This window comes from Diospyros lotus, chromosome 5, assembly GCF_014633365.1.
Source record: "Diospyros lotus cultivar Yz01 chromosome 5, ASM1463336v1, whole genome shotgun sequence".
NCBI lineage: Eukaryota > Viridiplantae > Streptophyta > Magnoliopsida > Ericales > Ebenaceae > Diospyros > Diospyros lotus.
This window is the reverse complement of record NC_068342.1, coordinates 15,314,998-15,328,856: the sequence shown is the minus strand read 5'-3', so window position 1 is coordinate 15,328,856 and position 13,859 is coordinate 15,314,998. Positions and strand designations below refer to the sequence as shown.

Below are 13,859 nucleotides of genomic sequence, written 5' to 3'. Positions count from 1 at the left end.
GTTCAGGGCCCCCTAAGGATCACATCTGATCCTTTATTTTTGCGTTGTCGAGGCATTTCAGACCCTCGGTCTTCATATGCACATGCTGGCTTGGATTGTAGTTGATGACGGGATTTTAAAGAATATCCATATTTTATTTTCGGCAAAATGCCTACTTCCACAATCCGAAATAACATCCATATTTTGTTTTCACGGTTCGGCTTGATGCCTACATCCGCAATCAGAGATAATGTTCATATTTTGCCTTCACGGTTCGGTCTTGATGCCTACGTCCGTATTCCGAAATACTGCTCGTATTTTGTCTTCGCGGTTCGGCGAAATGCCTACGTCCGCAATCCAGAATAATATTCATATTTTATTTTCACGGTTCGGTCTTGATGCCTACGTCCGCGATAGCCATCTCTACCGTCTTGTCATGCAAAGATGCATCCTACTAACCATTGGCTATCTCTTTGAGGGTTCGGAGCTAGCCCAATTTGGCCCTTGCTGCCGTCATGGAATAAAACCCCCATGGGTAGAAAAAGATGCTATGCTTATTGGAAAAGCCCTTTATTGACGTTGTAGCCCAAAAGATAAGCCAAAAAAATATAATGTATACAGCATGAACAAAATCAAGCTTCATCATCTTGAGGTTTTTGACCTCAACAAGTGCAATTAATAAGCAACGGTGATAAACAAACACATAGACTCAATGGATTAGAAAAATTAGCAGTACCTTGCTGCCGTGAAACTTCATCCATTGATTCTGCTTGTCTTTTTTTCCCAGCCTCTAAAAGGTTTTATTTTAACATAAGGCCGCATAGGATGGCAAAATCAAGCCTCATAGGATCTATAAAATAAGATGAACATCTTCTTTCTCCTGGATTACCGCTCCCAATTTCTTCTCCCATTTTTTCGGAAGCCGTTAATGAGGTCACATAAGAGCCAAGCTTATGGGAAAACAACGAAAATTGACACATACAAAAATTGATCTTTACACACATAAATTAACAGTTGATACGCATAGTGCCTCCGGCTATTTTTTTTTTCCTTTTATGTAACAGTGATCGATGTATAAATATTAAACCAGGGAGCATACCGTTAATGAGGCCACATACATGAAACCTTTTCTTTCCCACTCAATCTGATTGTGCTTCGAGTGGCTTGAGATTATACTTGGCAGACAAAAAGAAAAACGAGGCCCCACGGTGGGCGCCAATTGATGAAGTGGAGCCGATCACCTTCTTCTGTCTTGAACCAAGTACCTGCAAAAAGGGTGGGGACTTGCTCCCCGTGATCCCTCCGACGCTCAAGTCAGTTCATAGGGTTTTCGAGGAGTACAATAGTAATGGAAAAATAATATATGAGTCCCTTAGGAGTCAGATCCTATACCTGTAGAGCCTGTCCTCTATTTATAGATGTCCGTTAGCCTTTCCCTTAGGAGATAAGATATATTTCAAAAAGAGATGTTGATCCCCTTTCCATGGGGAGAAAAGATAATCTTCCCTAATAGAGATAATTCTTGAGATATTTAAAGATATCATTGGTTGACTTAATCTTCCTCTTTATCTCTTTCCAGTTCAAAATCATAATAAAGATTATAAAGATAAGCGGAGCTCCTAAGTCTTGACACGTGGCGATCGCATATTGGCCTTTACTGGCACACATGACTCCGAGTTAATGGTAACCTCCCAAGAGTAGTACAGTAAAATTGCCCCCTGTAAATATTCCCTCATCAAAACCCAATTCAAATTTTACAAAAAAAAAAAATAAACAAATCATCCAACTACTACAATACTAAAATTTTTAAAAATATATATTATATAAAAAAAATCAAACAATAAGAATAAAATAACATAAAATATTTCACACTAATCTATATAACTAATAAAATCTATAATATATTTCAAGCAAAGATTTATTCCAAACAAAATTAAAATTAATATTAACAATATTTTAAAAAATATAACTTAAACATCACTATTATCTAATTACAAAGAAACCCTCGCCTTACGCTAAATAACGCCTAGTGTTATAATTATATCAACAAAGACATTTGATCAAGGGTGGCTGGTGGAATGACAAGTTTGACGAGGCGGGGCAAATCTGAAATACCATAGAATTATCAGGAGTCAACTGCCGTATCGGAAACTTCAATGCCTTGCAGCGCAAATTTAACAAAGGGATGACCTAGACATTTCTAGAATTATCAGTAAATATAATGACAACTTTGCAATTTAGCCACTCCTCATACGCCCTAAACGTCGGCGTGTCTCCATTTTCGCTTGTCACACACTCGCTGTCTCTCCCTCGCTCTGTCTCTCTCCCCCCCCTCTCTTTCTCCCTCTCTGATCACTTGGTTTCTGCTTTGAATCACCGAAATCCCTTGGCCATATCCGATCCGTACAGATTCAGAAGGGTTAGGGTTTTGGCTCGAGAAATTCGATCAAGTTGCTAGGGTTTTGGCGTGATCATTGGGATGAATCCGCGAGGACGGTATCCGCCGGGGATCGGCGGCCTTGGTGGCCGCGGGGGAGGCGGCAGTGCCAGCCCTAATTTTCAGGCGAGGAACCCTCACCAGCAACAGTACGTGCAAAGGAGTCCAATGCAGAACCATCAGCTGTTTCAGAGCCAGCAACAGCAGCAGTGGCTGAGGAGGAACCAATTAGGGGGCGAGTCGAGCATTGATGAGGTCGAAAAGACCGTACAGTCGGAGGCTGTTGACTCAAGGTATGTTTGTTGGTTACCTCTCTTCAGTATACCAGAAAAAGAAGAAAAAGGAAAGACAGATGAAGTACATGCATGCATCACTTTATAATATTTGTGGGATTTCCCCGCAGTGGTGAAGTGAGAATTGAATTTGGTTGCTGTTTGGTTTTAGAAAGTTTTATTCTAGTTTAAAAAGGATATACTGACTGTGTACTTAAGGCTCATGGGAAGAGAAAATCTGATTCCCTAAACAAACGAGTTTAATTCCCTAAATGAATGAATTATTAGCCCCATGATATCTGATTAATTTCAAAGTGTCACATTTCTGGGTGAGAGCGAGGAGATAGTGGGATTGTAGCAATTGAAAAGCTGCAGTGTAAGATGAATTGGATGCGTGTTTAACTTTAACTGACTAGTTGTTGGAGTATGCGGCTGCTATTGTCTGTAGGAAGCATTTATATTGGTTAGTTTGCAGGTGAATGCGGTTTTGTTGGTGGAAGGCCCTTTATTTGGCTAGTTTTCTAGTGAATGCAGCTACTAGGCCATTTCTTGTGGCTAGTCTGTCATTTAATGCGGCTAGTATTTCCCGTTTGTTTGTTCTAGTTTTTAAATGAAACGGTTGGTTTTATTGTTGGACCAGATGATTTTCTTATGGCTTAGGGAACTTCAAGGCTTATAGTTCCTCATTGGCAGTTCTCATTTTTTGGTGCTGTTTCACATTTTAGACGGAAATTTATCCCTTTCTTTTTAAATCTATTCTACGATGCCAGTGGTCAGAAATGAGAATTGCAGTACACAAACAAAGGAGAGGAGAGGAAGCAGCATAGTTATTAATGCCATATTATGCTTAATACCTATAATAAAAGGTATGAAACTAGCCCAGTACCGTTTTGGTCTCAATACGACTGTACTAGCCAAAATTAATAGATACCATGTTCAGGTTGGTACCCCCAAAATTAGATCTGAATTTTTAATTTTTATATTCTTTTCAATTTTCACAATTTACTATTTTATGCTTCTACAAAGGGTTGTGTTTCTTCAATTTTCAACTAAATTAGCTTGTGTTAAATTACTTATTTAGGTGAAATTATTTATTTTGCATAGGCAAAATTGTTATTTTATTTAGATTATGTATGTTTGTTAGCAGTGTTCTAAAAATCAGCTGAGGCGTTAAGTTAGCCTCTGGCCACTGTGAATATAGGCTAATCGGCCTCCTTAGGCTCCGATCCGATTAATCGGTCATTGGCGGCGCCTAGCTGCCTGGGTTGCCTAATTTTCAAGAGTTTTAAGTTAGGGTTTTTAAGTTTTGAGTTAGGGTTTCTCGTTGCTGTCGCCGCCGCCAGTCATCTCTCTTGGCCCATGATTTCCCAATTTCCCTTGGCTGTCGCCGCCAGTCGTCTTTGTTGGCCCCCTGATTTCCCGTTTTCCCTTGGCCCCTTGGTCGTCACCGCCAATTGTCTCTCTCGTTGTTGGCTGTTCTTCCTCCACCCTTCGGTACATATAGCCATCACCCATCGTCAATTTATATATATATATATATAAGTTTTCGTTACATAAAAAACTTTATAAAAAAAAAAAAAAAAAGAGCAGTCTGCCTAGGCCCTACCTAGGCGCTAGGCCCCGGTTTGGCACCCAACTAGCATTTAGCGCATTTTAGAACATTGTTTGTTAGGTTATGTTATTTTTTAGTTGAAAACTATATTATGCTTATAATGTTATATATTTTTACAATTTATAGTATTAATTTATTATAACTTCGAAACAATACCTTGTTACTGCTCGTTATCGATACCGATACTCTACCAGTGGCAAATCTTTTACCTTGACCGATGTAGTATTGATAACTATGGGAAGTAGAGGAAATAGAAAGGAAGAGACAAGAAGGCAAGGATCCAGTAGTTTCTTCAATACCTAGTGTGTGCTTCCTGTTCCGTTATTACAAAATGTTGTGAATCGTATTGGGTAAATATATCTTGATTGATTGGGCATGTGCTAGGGGATTGCCATGCATTGGGAGTAAGAATTATTATATGCTTCCCATGTGATGGCTCCTAGCCTAACCTTCAAAAGTTTTTATTGGAAAGCTTTTGTTATGTCATTTAAATCTTTCCAAATCACTAACCCCACATTACTCTGATTGGTCTATAGCAGCTCTAATTGGCTAGTTACAAATTTGAGGGTTTGGGAGAAAGGGATAATCAGTTATCGTTTCATGTATTGTTGTAATAATTCTCACCAACACACACACTCGATTTCCTCTCAAGACAAACACAATCTCTCACTCACGATTTAGAACAGAAATAGGAATACAAGAATTAACACAGAATCAAAGCACTCACACGCACAAGACAGAGAATTTATTGTGGTTCGGAACTCCTTGAAAGAGAACTTGCATCCAGACTAATATGACTTTGCTCTTCACTATCTTGAAACCGGAAAACGAAGATTACATGCACTGTTGACTCTCTCTTAGCCCTATACAAGCTGCACTACCCGAAGATTACAAAGTAAAACCCTTTACTCTCATGCACATACACAGTACATTCTCCTTCCACAAGATAGATCGCAAAACAGAATGAGAGATGAGACCCCCCGAACCTTTCTATTTATAAACTATAGAGGGCGGGAATTACAAGGACACTTTTGACTGCCTGCAGTTACAAATATACCCCTAACTAACAGACTTCTAGAAGACTTATTCTAATACCTTCTAACCGACCTTACTCTATCGTGTCTAATGCTTAGGCAAACATTTCAACATGTATATCTTTGAATCTGGTTTTCATTTAATATGAAAAGACATGCTATATATGTATATTTGAATATATTTGCATGCTAGAGTTGAAGTTGGAAAATCTACTTTTACACATTCATTTCCATGCCAGGCTTGAAAATCTATTAAACTATTTGCTCTTTAATTTGTTTTTATTTTTTGAACGAAAACAACTGCTTGATATCTACGTTACATGGACTCTTCCAAAATTGTGATATAATGTAGACATGGCCTCCACTTAATAGGATGTGACACGTATGGCTAATTGAATATGGATTAATAAATATGTTCAAGAAAATGCCTCTATAGTCATGTTCAAAAAAATATGACTTGACAATATAAAAACACTTCAAACAATAAGTTATATTTGTATATGTATACACGATAGTAATTCATACTCTTCGTGTTGAGAAATTAAGTGATTGTAAACTCTTCATATATACTTTAAAAACTTTAGTCGTAAAAACTTTGGAGTTCCAAATTCTTACAATTAGGAGTTTAAAAGATTGAGGGCTAATAAATATAAATTCTGTTGTCTTCCTTTTATAATTAATTTGTCGTATTCCTTCAAAACCTGTAATACGCTTAGATTTTGTTTAAATGTTGGACATGCAAAAGACACATTTAGACACCTTTCAGCAAATTTCTGGCTTGAATATTGGTTGGTATTTTGTTTAGTATTTAGTTAGGCTTCTTGCAAAAGGTGTTTGATACCTAACTCATTCATGAGCTGCAAAATTGAGGTGATATTTTTTATCATTATTTGACTCCCTTCTTCAAATGTCTTATCAGGGCCCTATAAAATTTTGCTTTCTGAAAATTGCGAATTTTTAGGGCTGCATGCTGCCTTGTTTTTTTAATGCTCAAAACTTTGTGAGCAAGAATATTTATTACACTTTTTTTTGGGCGTCTGGAGGGGGGACTCTGTTGTTTTTTATGAAATCATTTTGTACTTGACATGTGATCCTAACTTATTTCTCTCTTTTCTTCATTTCCTGCAGTTCACAAGATTGGAAGGCACGGTTGAAGGCTCCTCCACCTGATACTCGGTACAGAACTGAGGTATGATTATGAACAATTTGCTTGTCTACATATTTCTAATTGTAGTTGGCATAATGCTTATATTGAATCTTTTTTTAGGGTTATCCCGAGGGTGGGTGTTCATGCAATTTGTTTGGACTCCTGAACTTCTGTTATAGTGTCTTTTGGTTTCACTCCTTTTGTGGTTCTTCTCTTTGGCGGGTGCACTGGCTTTTGAGTTAGTGCAGCACATCAGTCTAAGGTTGTTTTAAATCTAATTTCCTTTCAGCTGCATTAAAAGCCTATTTATGACTTTGCCGAAAAAAAAAAAAAAAAAATAGAGCCTATCTGTTGAAAATAGATCCTTGTCAATATAGTAGAACTGAAGCGCTCTGTCAGTGTTGTTATAATTGCTTTTGATATCTGGAGTCCTGTAGAATTTGTCACCTGTAGTTCCTAGACTTGGATAAGTTATTCTACTTCTGGTTATATATGTTGTAATTAAGAGTCTTCTGCAGTCTTGCCAAGACATGTTTTGTTTCCCTGTGGTCTCATCCTTCTCCCTCTGTTTTGTATGTGTGTGTGTTTGTTGTCCTTTAATGCTGGTTGGTTTGAATTTCTTTGGTTTTATTCAATGTTACTCTTTCTTTCTCTCTCTCTCCCCCCCCCCCCCCCCCCCCCTTTTCTTTCTGTTCAAGGGAATCTGCTCTGTTTATTATTCTCTTTGATTTTGTTGGAGACTGAAAATTGCTGTTAGATGTCTTTCTTCTTAACTACTCCAGATGTTTATCTTGGTTGTAGCTTCTCTTTTGAAATTGTACTGTCGAACCTGCTATATCCATCTGGTGCCTGACCAACTCCTTACATGTCAGAACTTTTCTGTTTCAACTCATTACGGAGTCTGTACCTTGGAATCCCACTTTACATGTTTGATTGTGTTTGGAGGTGCCATATGGTACAGAAGCAATTTCTATCCCTAGTATGTTGAATCCATTTGCTGTAAATGCTGAAACTTTGATGCGACAGAAGTATGATATGTCCTATGAAGAATGAAATCCTAAATGAAGAGAATTACAAGAAACTAAAGTCCAGTTTTAAATATCCCACAGTTCCCAATCACTGATCTTACATGGTTGCAAAACACTCTCTCTGTGAGATAAATGAGCTTTTCTGCCAAAGGGTTGAACCTTTCCTTTTATCTGAATATTTATGTTTGGAGGACAGGCATCTTCTTTACTGAATGATGAATACTGCTACTGTTAGTACACCTGTGGTGTGGAAAAATTACCTAGTTCCCTTACCTGTAAGTAAAGGTGCAAGCTATTAAGATATCTCCTAAGGAAAATTTTCATCTCCTCTTTCTTGCCTTAGTTGCCGCTTTTTTAGTTTTACGATACCGTCAGTTGATTCTGCAGTATTTGAGACCTTGTTTTGTGGCTTACTGAGTCATCACATAGTTCTTCCTCACTTGGATGTTGGTCTCAAACCTTATTTCCAGTCAAGAGCTAGCATTTTCATTAGGATCTACCCATAGTTATCAAAGGCGCACCATGGGGCATACCTAAGCACGCCTAGGCTCAAGGCTCGGCTGAGGATGCCTCGCTCTATAAGGCATGCACCTAAGTGCTAAGGTGCGCCTCACCCTAAGGTGCAAGGTGCACACTTTTACTCCTGTGTAATTTTTTTTGTTGGACTTGTTAAAATCTAACCAGTAATAACAAGAAAAAATTAAAACAAATTTGATAACACAATAAGACACCCCATTATTTAGTTAAATAGTGTTGGTTATGTGTTATTTATGAATTTCTAAGTTTGCATTACCTCTTTACAGGTATATATTGAAAATAATGATGTATAAGTATTTTTATACAGATTTTTAAAATGTGCACCTTGCATCCAAAAGGCTTGCGCCTTGTGCTAAGGCTCCAAGCACTCTAGTGCCTTAGTGCACCTTGAGCCTTTGACAACTATGCAAATCATTGTTTATTAGTGAAAGAGCGTTCTAAAAAATATAGTGGTTGTTCATGTTTTGACTTCAACTGAAATCAAGATTCAGGTGGGGCAAAACGTTGACCTGATGTGATGAGATGACTTGTGCATATCCTTCATATACAATGTCTGTGCTCTAGAGTTGGACCGCACATCATGGAGTGTACAATAAATGAGGGTCCTTGTGACAGGTTGTGTGGGCCACAACAGCCTTCTAAGCATTTGTCTAATTTTTTATTCCAACTCAAATCAATTGGGGCAAAAATTTTACCTGATGATGAGATGACTTGTGCATATCTTTCAAATACAGCACCTGTACTCTATAGTTGGGTTCTATATCATGGAGCATACAATAAATAGGGTCCTTGTGACAGGTGCACTCTTAATCTGACAGGGCCACAAGGAAAGGATGATCTATAGCTTCCTCTTAGTAAAATTTCTTCCCAAGATACATTGTGTCATATTTCTTCTTTCTCTCACTTTGTTGTTTGTTTTTATTTTTTCAATAAGAGGCAGAAAGGCATAGATGGAATATGGGGGATGAAAAACAACAACAGACAATAGAACTCCAGGAGTGAAGTAGTACTATCACTATGTTAAGAAGACAGAAAGCGACAAACAGATGAAGTCCAATACTGAAGTAGTACTATTTATATGTTACTTTACTTGGGTCTCTTTTTGAACATTAGCTTAAGGAAGGATATAGTTTCTAGTTAATTATCAAATCTGTGCTCTAAATTTCTGGTAAAGTTTAGCATATCTTACCATTGACTGACATTTTCTACAAAGGTTTTTAAATATGGCAGCCTTAACTGGCCCACTGTATTATTGGGTCAGTTGAAAGTCTTTACAACTTACAAGGATGTATTCTCATTTACTTTGCCATATTGCTGGTCTCTAGGTTTTTATGGTTATCTCATACAGAGCATTGCAAGATACTTTAGGAGAAGAAAGTATTCTTCTATCAATGATAAATTTGCCCAAAAAATTGTATTTGACAGCTATGTTACATGGACTCAACACTATTAGGCACTGTATTGGTTTTAACATGATACAACACTGGTATTGGTACGGATATGCATTGGAGCCAACATATCTTCGGTTGGCACGGTAGGCTCTGTTTGACTTATCTCAGAGGGAAAACCCAGATTTGAGTTTTGGCAAACCCAAATATGTGTCTGTGCAACCTAATCTGGGTTCATCTGGGTTGTGCAGACTGTACTTGGTTGGCATCTTGGGTTGGCTCGGATCACAATTGCCTTACTCTGAACAAGTTCTTGGCTTGTGACAAACATGTTGTAAATGCTTCTTGACAATTACTTTTGGTCGATGAGATCTTCTTGGCGAGCTTCTCAGCTTAAGTTGTTCCTGCTTCTTCTAGTCTCTTTCCAGAACCCTAACTCCTCTATAAAGTCATGAGCATAAGGAAATAAGTGATAAATAACTAATAAGTTAACTTTCTTATTGCTGGGAGAGTGGTCTTTCCTTTTTGTTGAGAGTGAGCATTTCATTTGCACTTCCAAAGATAGGTAGGCCTAACAGGAAAAAAAAAAAAAAAAATTCTTTCTATGATCTAGAAGAGAATATATGTAACCTTTATAATTTTCAAAAATATTAATTCAATACAATTTAAATTTATAATATAAAAGAAATCATTTTTAAAGTTACATATATATAGTTATCAATTAATGGATCCTAATTAATCCATAACCTTAATTTTTAGTTATAGAACTAGTTGGCGTGGGTTAGTCCGTTAGTGAAATTTATTTTTCTCTGTGTTGTATCCTCATTACCCATGTCCTACGTTTGGACCATACTTACCTAGTTGGCGTGGTGCGGGGTGTGGTACACCACTTTGCTTGGAACTCAATACAAGGGTGTAAGCTTTTGCAGTTTGCCACTGTGGGTCACGATGCATTTCAACATACCAATAAATTATACAACTAATTAAAAGTATTTACATATATGCATTAAATGTCTTCCAAAAGACAAACAAAACGTTGTAAACCCTAAAGAGGTAATATGGTTTTGTAACTAAAAATCAAGGTTATAGAATATTTAGGATCCATGAATAGATAACTATATATATGTAAATTTAAATGGATTGATTTTATATTTGAGATTTAAATTTTATTGAATTAATATTTTTAAAAAATTATAGAAGTTATATATTCTCATCTAATCATAAAAAGAATATATTTCTTTTTTCTATTTGGCCTTCTTGCCTTTAGCAACCCAAATGAAAAGCCAACTCTTCCAACAAATAAGAAAGTCCACCTCTCACTCTTTTCTCTCTTACTCTTTATGACATAAGAATTGCTTCAGTTAGGGTTTTGAGAAACAGAGTAAAGGTGTCAGTGACTTGGATGTAGCCGTGTAGGTTGAAAAGCTTGTGGAGAAGCTCTTGCAAGTCGGAAGTAGTTGTCAAGAAGCATTGCCATACATGTTCATTGCAAGCCAAGATCTTATTTGAAGCAAGATAGCTTGGCTTTGAGCCAACTCACAACACCAAATAGGTATATATGGTTTGTGCAACCGAAATATGGGTTCGAGTGACTTTGGCTCGTATCTTGTAAGGTACAACACTTGAAAATGTCGAGTCCACATAACATAGGCAAAGAGAGGAAGAAAGAGAGCATAAGAGATCTGGGTCTTCAATCTAAACGAATTGGGTCGCATTGCATGGCATTCGAAGGCACCAACACATTGCATTCTACTGAGCATTCACTGAAATGTAGTTCTCTGGTTTTTTTTGTTTTTGTTTTTTTTTTTTTTTTTGGGGGGGGGGGGGGGGGGCGAATTTGGTAACTATTTTAATCGCGCTCAGCTAAAGTCATTGAGCTTCACACATCGAAAGCCTATGTTTTGTGCTTAAAATGCACTTTTGTAAACACTGTCGAAGTCCATGTAGCATAGTTTGACAGTCATGATGATGAATGCCATTCTTGTTGAGTTGGTATGTGACTAGAACATGTGATACTTGAAAGTTATCTCTTTTGGGTGGTGGGCGAGCCTTAGTGGTAATGGTAATAGTAAGGTTGCCCTTTAGCTACTAGAAGTCATTGGTTTCAGTTGTGGAAACCTCTTCGCAAAGCAAGGGTAAGGCAGGATACAAAATTGTCCCCTGACCCTCCGAAAGCAAGAAGCCCTCTGCCCTCAGGACACCCTTCTTTTTCTTGTTTAGTGATCTTTGTGGACTCTGATTCTGTTAGTCTGATAGTGGAGCATATCTCTTTTGTTGTTTTTCTGTTTATATTTAAATTTTTAACCAAATTAACTGAGTTTGTGCACAAGCACATGATAAATCTGTGGTAGCTCCATTGTGATGGCTCAAAAGTTAGAATTTTTTTTTTTGGTGTTCTTGGGTACTCATTTCTAGTACATTAAAATAGTATTTTTTTGGTTTAAAAAAGAACTAGGTTCTTGAGTCATGACGGTACCGGTGAGCAGGTACTATTTTACTCCAACAAAACTTTTCTTACTAAATGTACAGTGAGATAATTTGCATTAATCAGACTAATTCATTAGGTTTTCCGTCAAAATGATAAATTATAATAGTTGTCTATTTAACAAATTAATAGAACCAAGTATAAAGGCCAAGAAGTCTATATTTATGTTACTAGGAAATTTGATAAAGAATTGAAAGCTTCCATTTATGTTGCTATCAAAAGTCTTCATTTTCAAGTGCTAGAGAATTTGATAACAGTAGATAGCAAAAGAAATAATTAAATCAACAAACACTAGCAAGGTTCAAAATAGCTGCCCAAAAATTAGGGGACAGAAAATTGATATCATGAAATCATAATTTATGTTACATCAACTCAAAAGAAATAAAATACAATAAAATAAAACTATTACAGGACGGTGATATATAGACGTTTATTTTTTTCCTAAAGCATTAGTATATATGTATATATTTGTCTTCCAACCCATATCCTGCAGGTATGATGGGAGGGGCATTGCTTGGAAAGTCTAAAATAAACAAACGGGTGAGATTTTATATAAACACGTTAGAAATTAAGTCTGAAGACTACAAAAGTGAGAAATAGACAACATAGACTGGCTATACATGGCTAAAAAGCAAAACAAACAAAACCAAGCACCAGCATCAACCACTGGGCAGCCAAGAACAACCAGAAGACTCACATAAGCAGGCTTAATTTGGGAGCATCTGAGATTGGCTGAGGAGGGCACAAAGCCATCGTATGGCCAGGGGGTTAAACAAGTTAGTTTTTGCCTCTAAAAGGAAGGTGACCCAACAGGGCCCTCAGTTGGCACGTAGGCATATACCAAGCCAGCCAAACACAGAAAGCTTACATTATGGAGATACAACAAAAACCAACCCTGGCAGGTATGACAGAACAAAAAATGAAATACAAGACTCTTAAGATTTAAAGGCAACATAGAACAATGCAGGGCCAAGAGAACAAAAACCAAATACCATTTGCCAAGGGCTTACCATCTGTCCTGTGGGATGAACTGCTTCATAGCCTTCTTCATCCCAAAGAAGAGGGGTGTGGATCTTGATGCATCTTTCTAGGGTCCCATGGTCAAGTCATGGAGTGAATCTCTATGAAGAAGATCAGACTCACAATTTGTAGTCAAATCTGCGAGTAGGGGACTGAGCAGTGTTATTAAAGGCCCAAGGCGCACTAAAGCATACAAGGGTGTTGGAGCTTGAGATACAAGGTGCAAGGCAATATGCGCACCTGGTGGAACTAGGCGCATGCTAACTAAAAATGAAAAGAAAAATATATGTCCTAGTTGAAGAATAAGGTATAAAATAGGTGCTAACTCCTAATATTCACAAGCATGTTATTAAGAAAATTAAAAAATTCAACATATACTAACTAAAAATAAATATTAAAACAAGTTATGCACTTGTAAATTTCAGCAAAACACATCCCAGATTTCTTTCTTTTTTTATTGGTTGTCACTCTTATTTTGTTTTTTTTTATTTTGATTTATTGTTCATTTAGTATTTATAATTAGAATTGGAATCTGAAAAGTTTCCTTTTCCTATTAGGATTCTATTAAAAATTACAGCAATAAACAGTTAAAACAGTAAAAACAGGAAGTGGGCAAACATAGTTAGTCTGTCCACCACTACTAGGATTGCATCTCTCCTCTCAGACTTCGGCAGCCCATCTACAAAGTTCATTGAAATTCCCTCCCAAGCTTGTTCTGGAATAGCTAGTGGCTGTAGTAAACCTGGATAGGCAACTTGCTCATGCTTGCAGTGTTGGCAGGCTGTACATGTTAACACAAAATCAACCACATCTCTTTTTAGGCTGGCCCAAAAGAATAACTGTCTACTTTGTGATAAGGTGCTCTTACCCCCAAATGGCCTCCCAAGGGTGAAACCATGCAGTGTCTGCAAAATCCTGCC

The 13,859-nt window shown here is 37.2% G+C and overlaps 1 protein-coding gene across 4 annotated transcripts in view; it reads left to right on the top strand.

Annotated features, from left to right (window-relative positions):
• Nucleotides 1-2,237: 2,237 nt before the first annotated feature.
• The window catches only part of LOC127801169 (DEAD-box ATP-dependent RNA helicase 8), a 38,271-nt gene continuing 26,649 nt past the window's right edge, over nucleotides 2,238-13,859 (top strand). For 2 of the 4 annotated variants that reach the window (XR_008022970.1, XR_008022969.1), the window contains exons 1-2: nucleotides 2,238-2,709; nucleotides 6,463-6,523. Coding sequence is in view for 2 of the 4 variants with exons in the window: in XM_052336061.1 (XP_052192021.1) it covers nucleotides 2,459-2,709; nucleotides 6,463-6,523 (312 nt within the window). In the remaining 2 variants the exon portion in view is untranslated. The remainder of the gene's footprint in view (nucleotides 2,710-6,462; nucleotides 6,524-13,859) is intronic. The other 2 variants (XM_052336061.1, XM_052336060.1) reach the window with 1 other exon arrangement.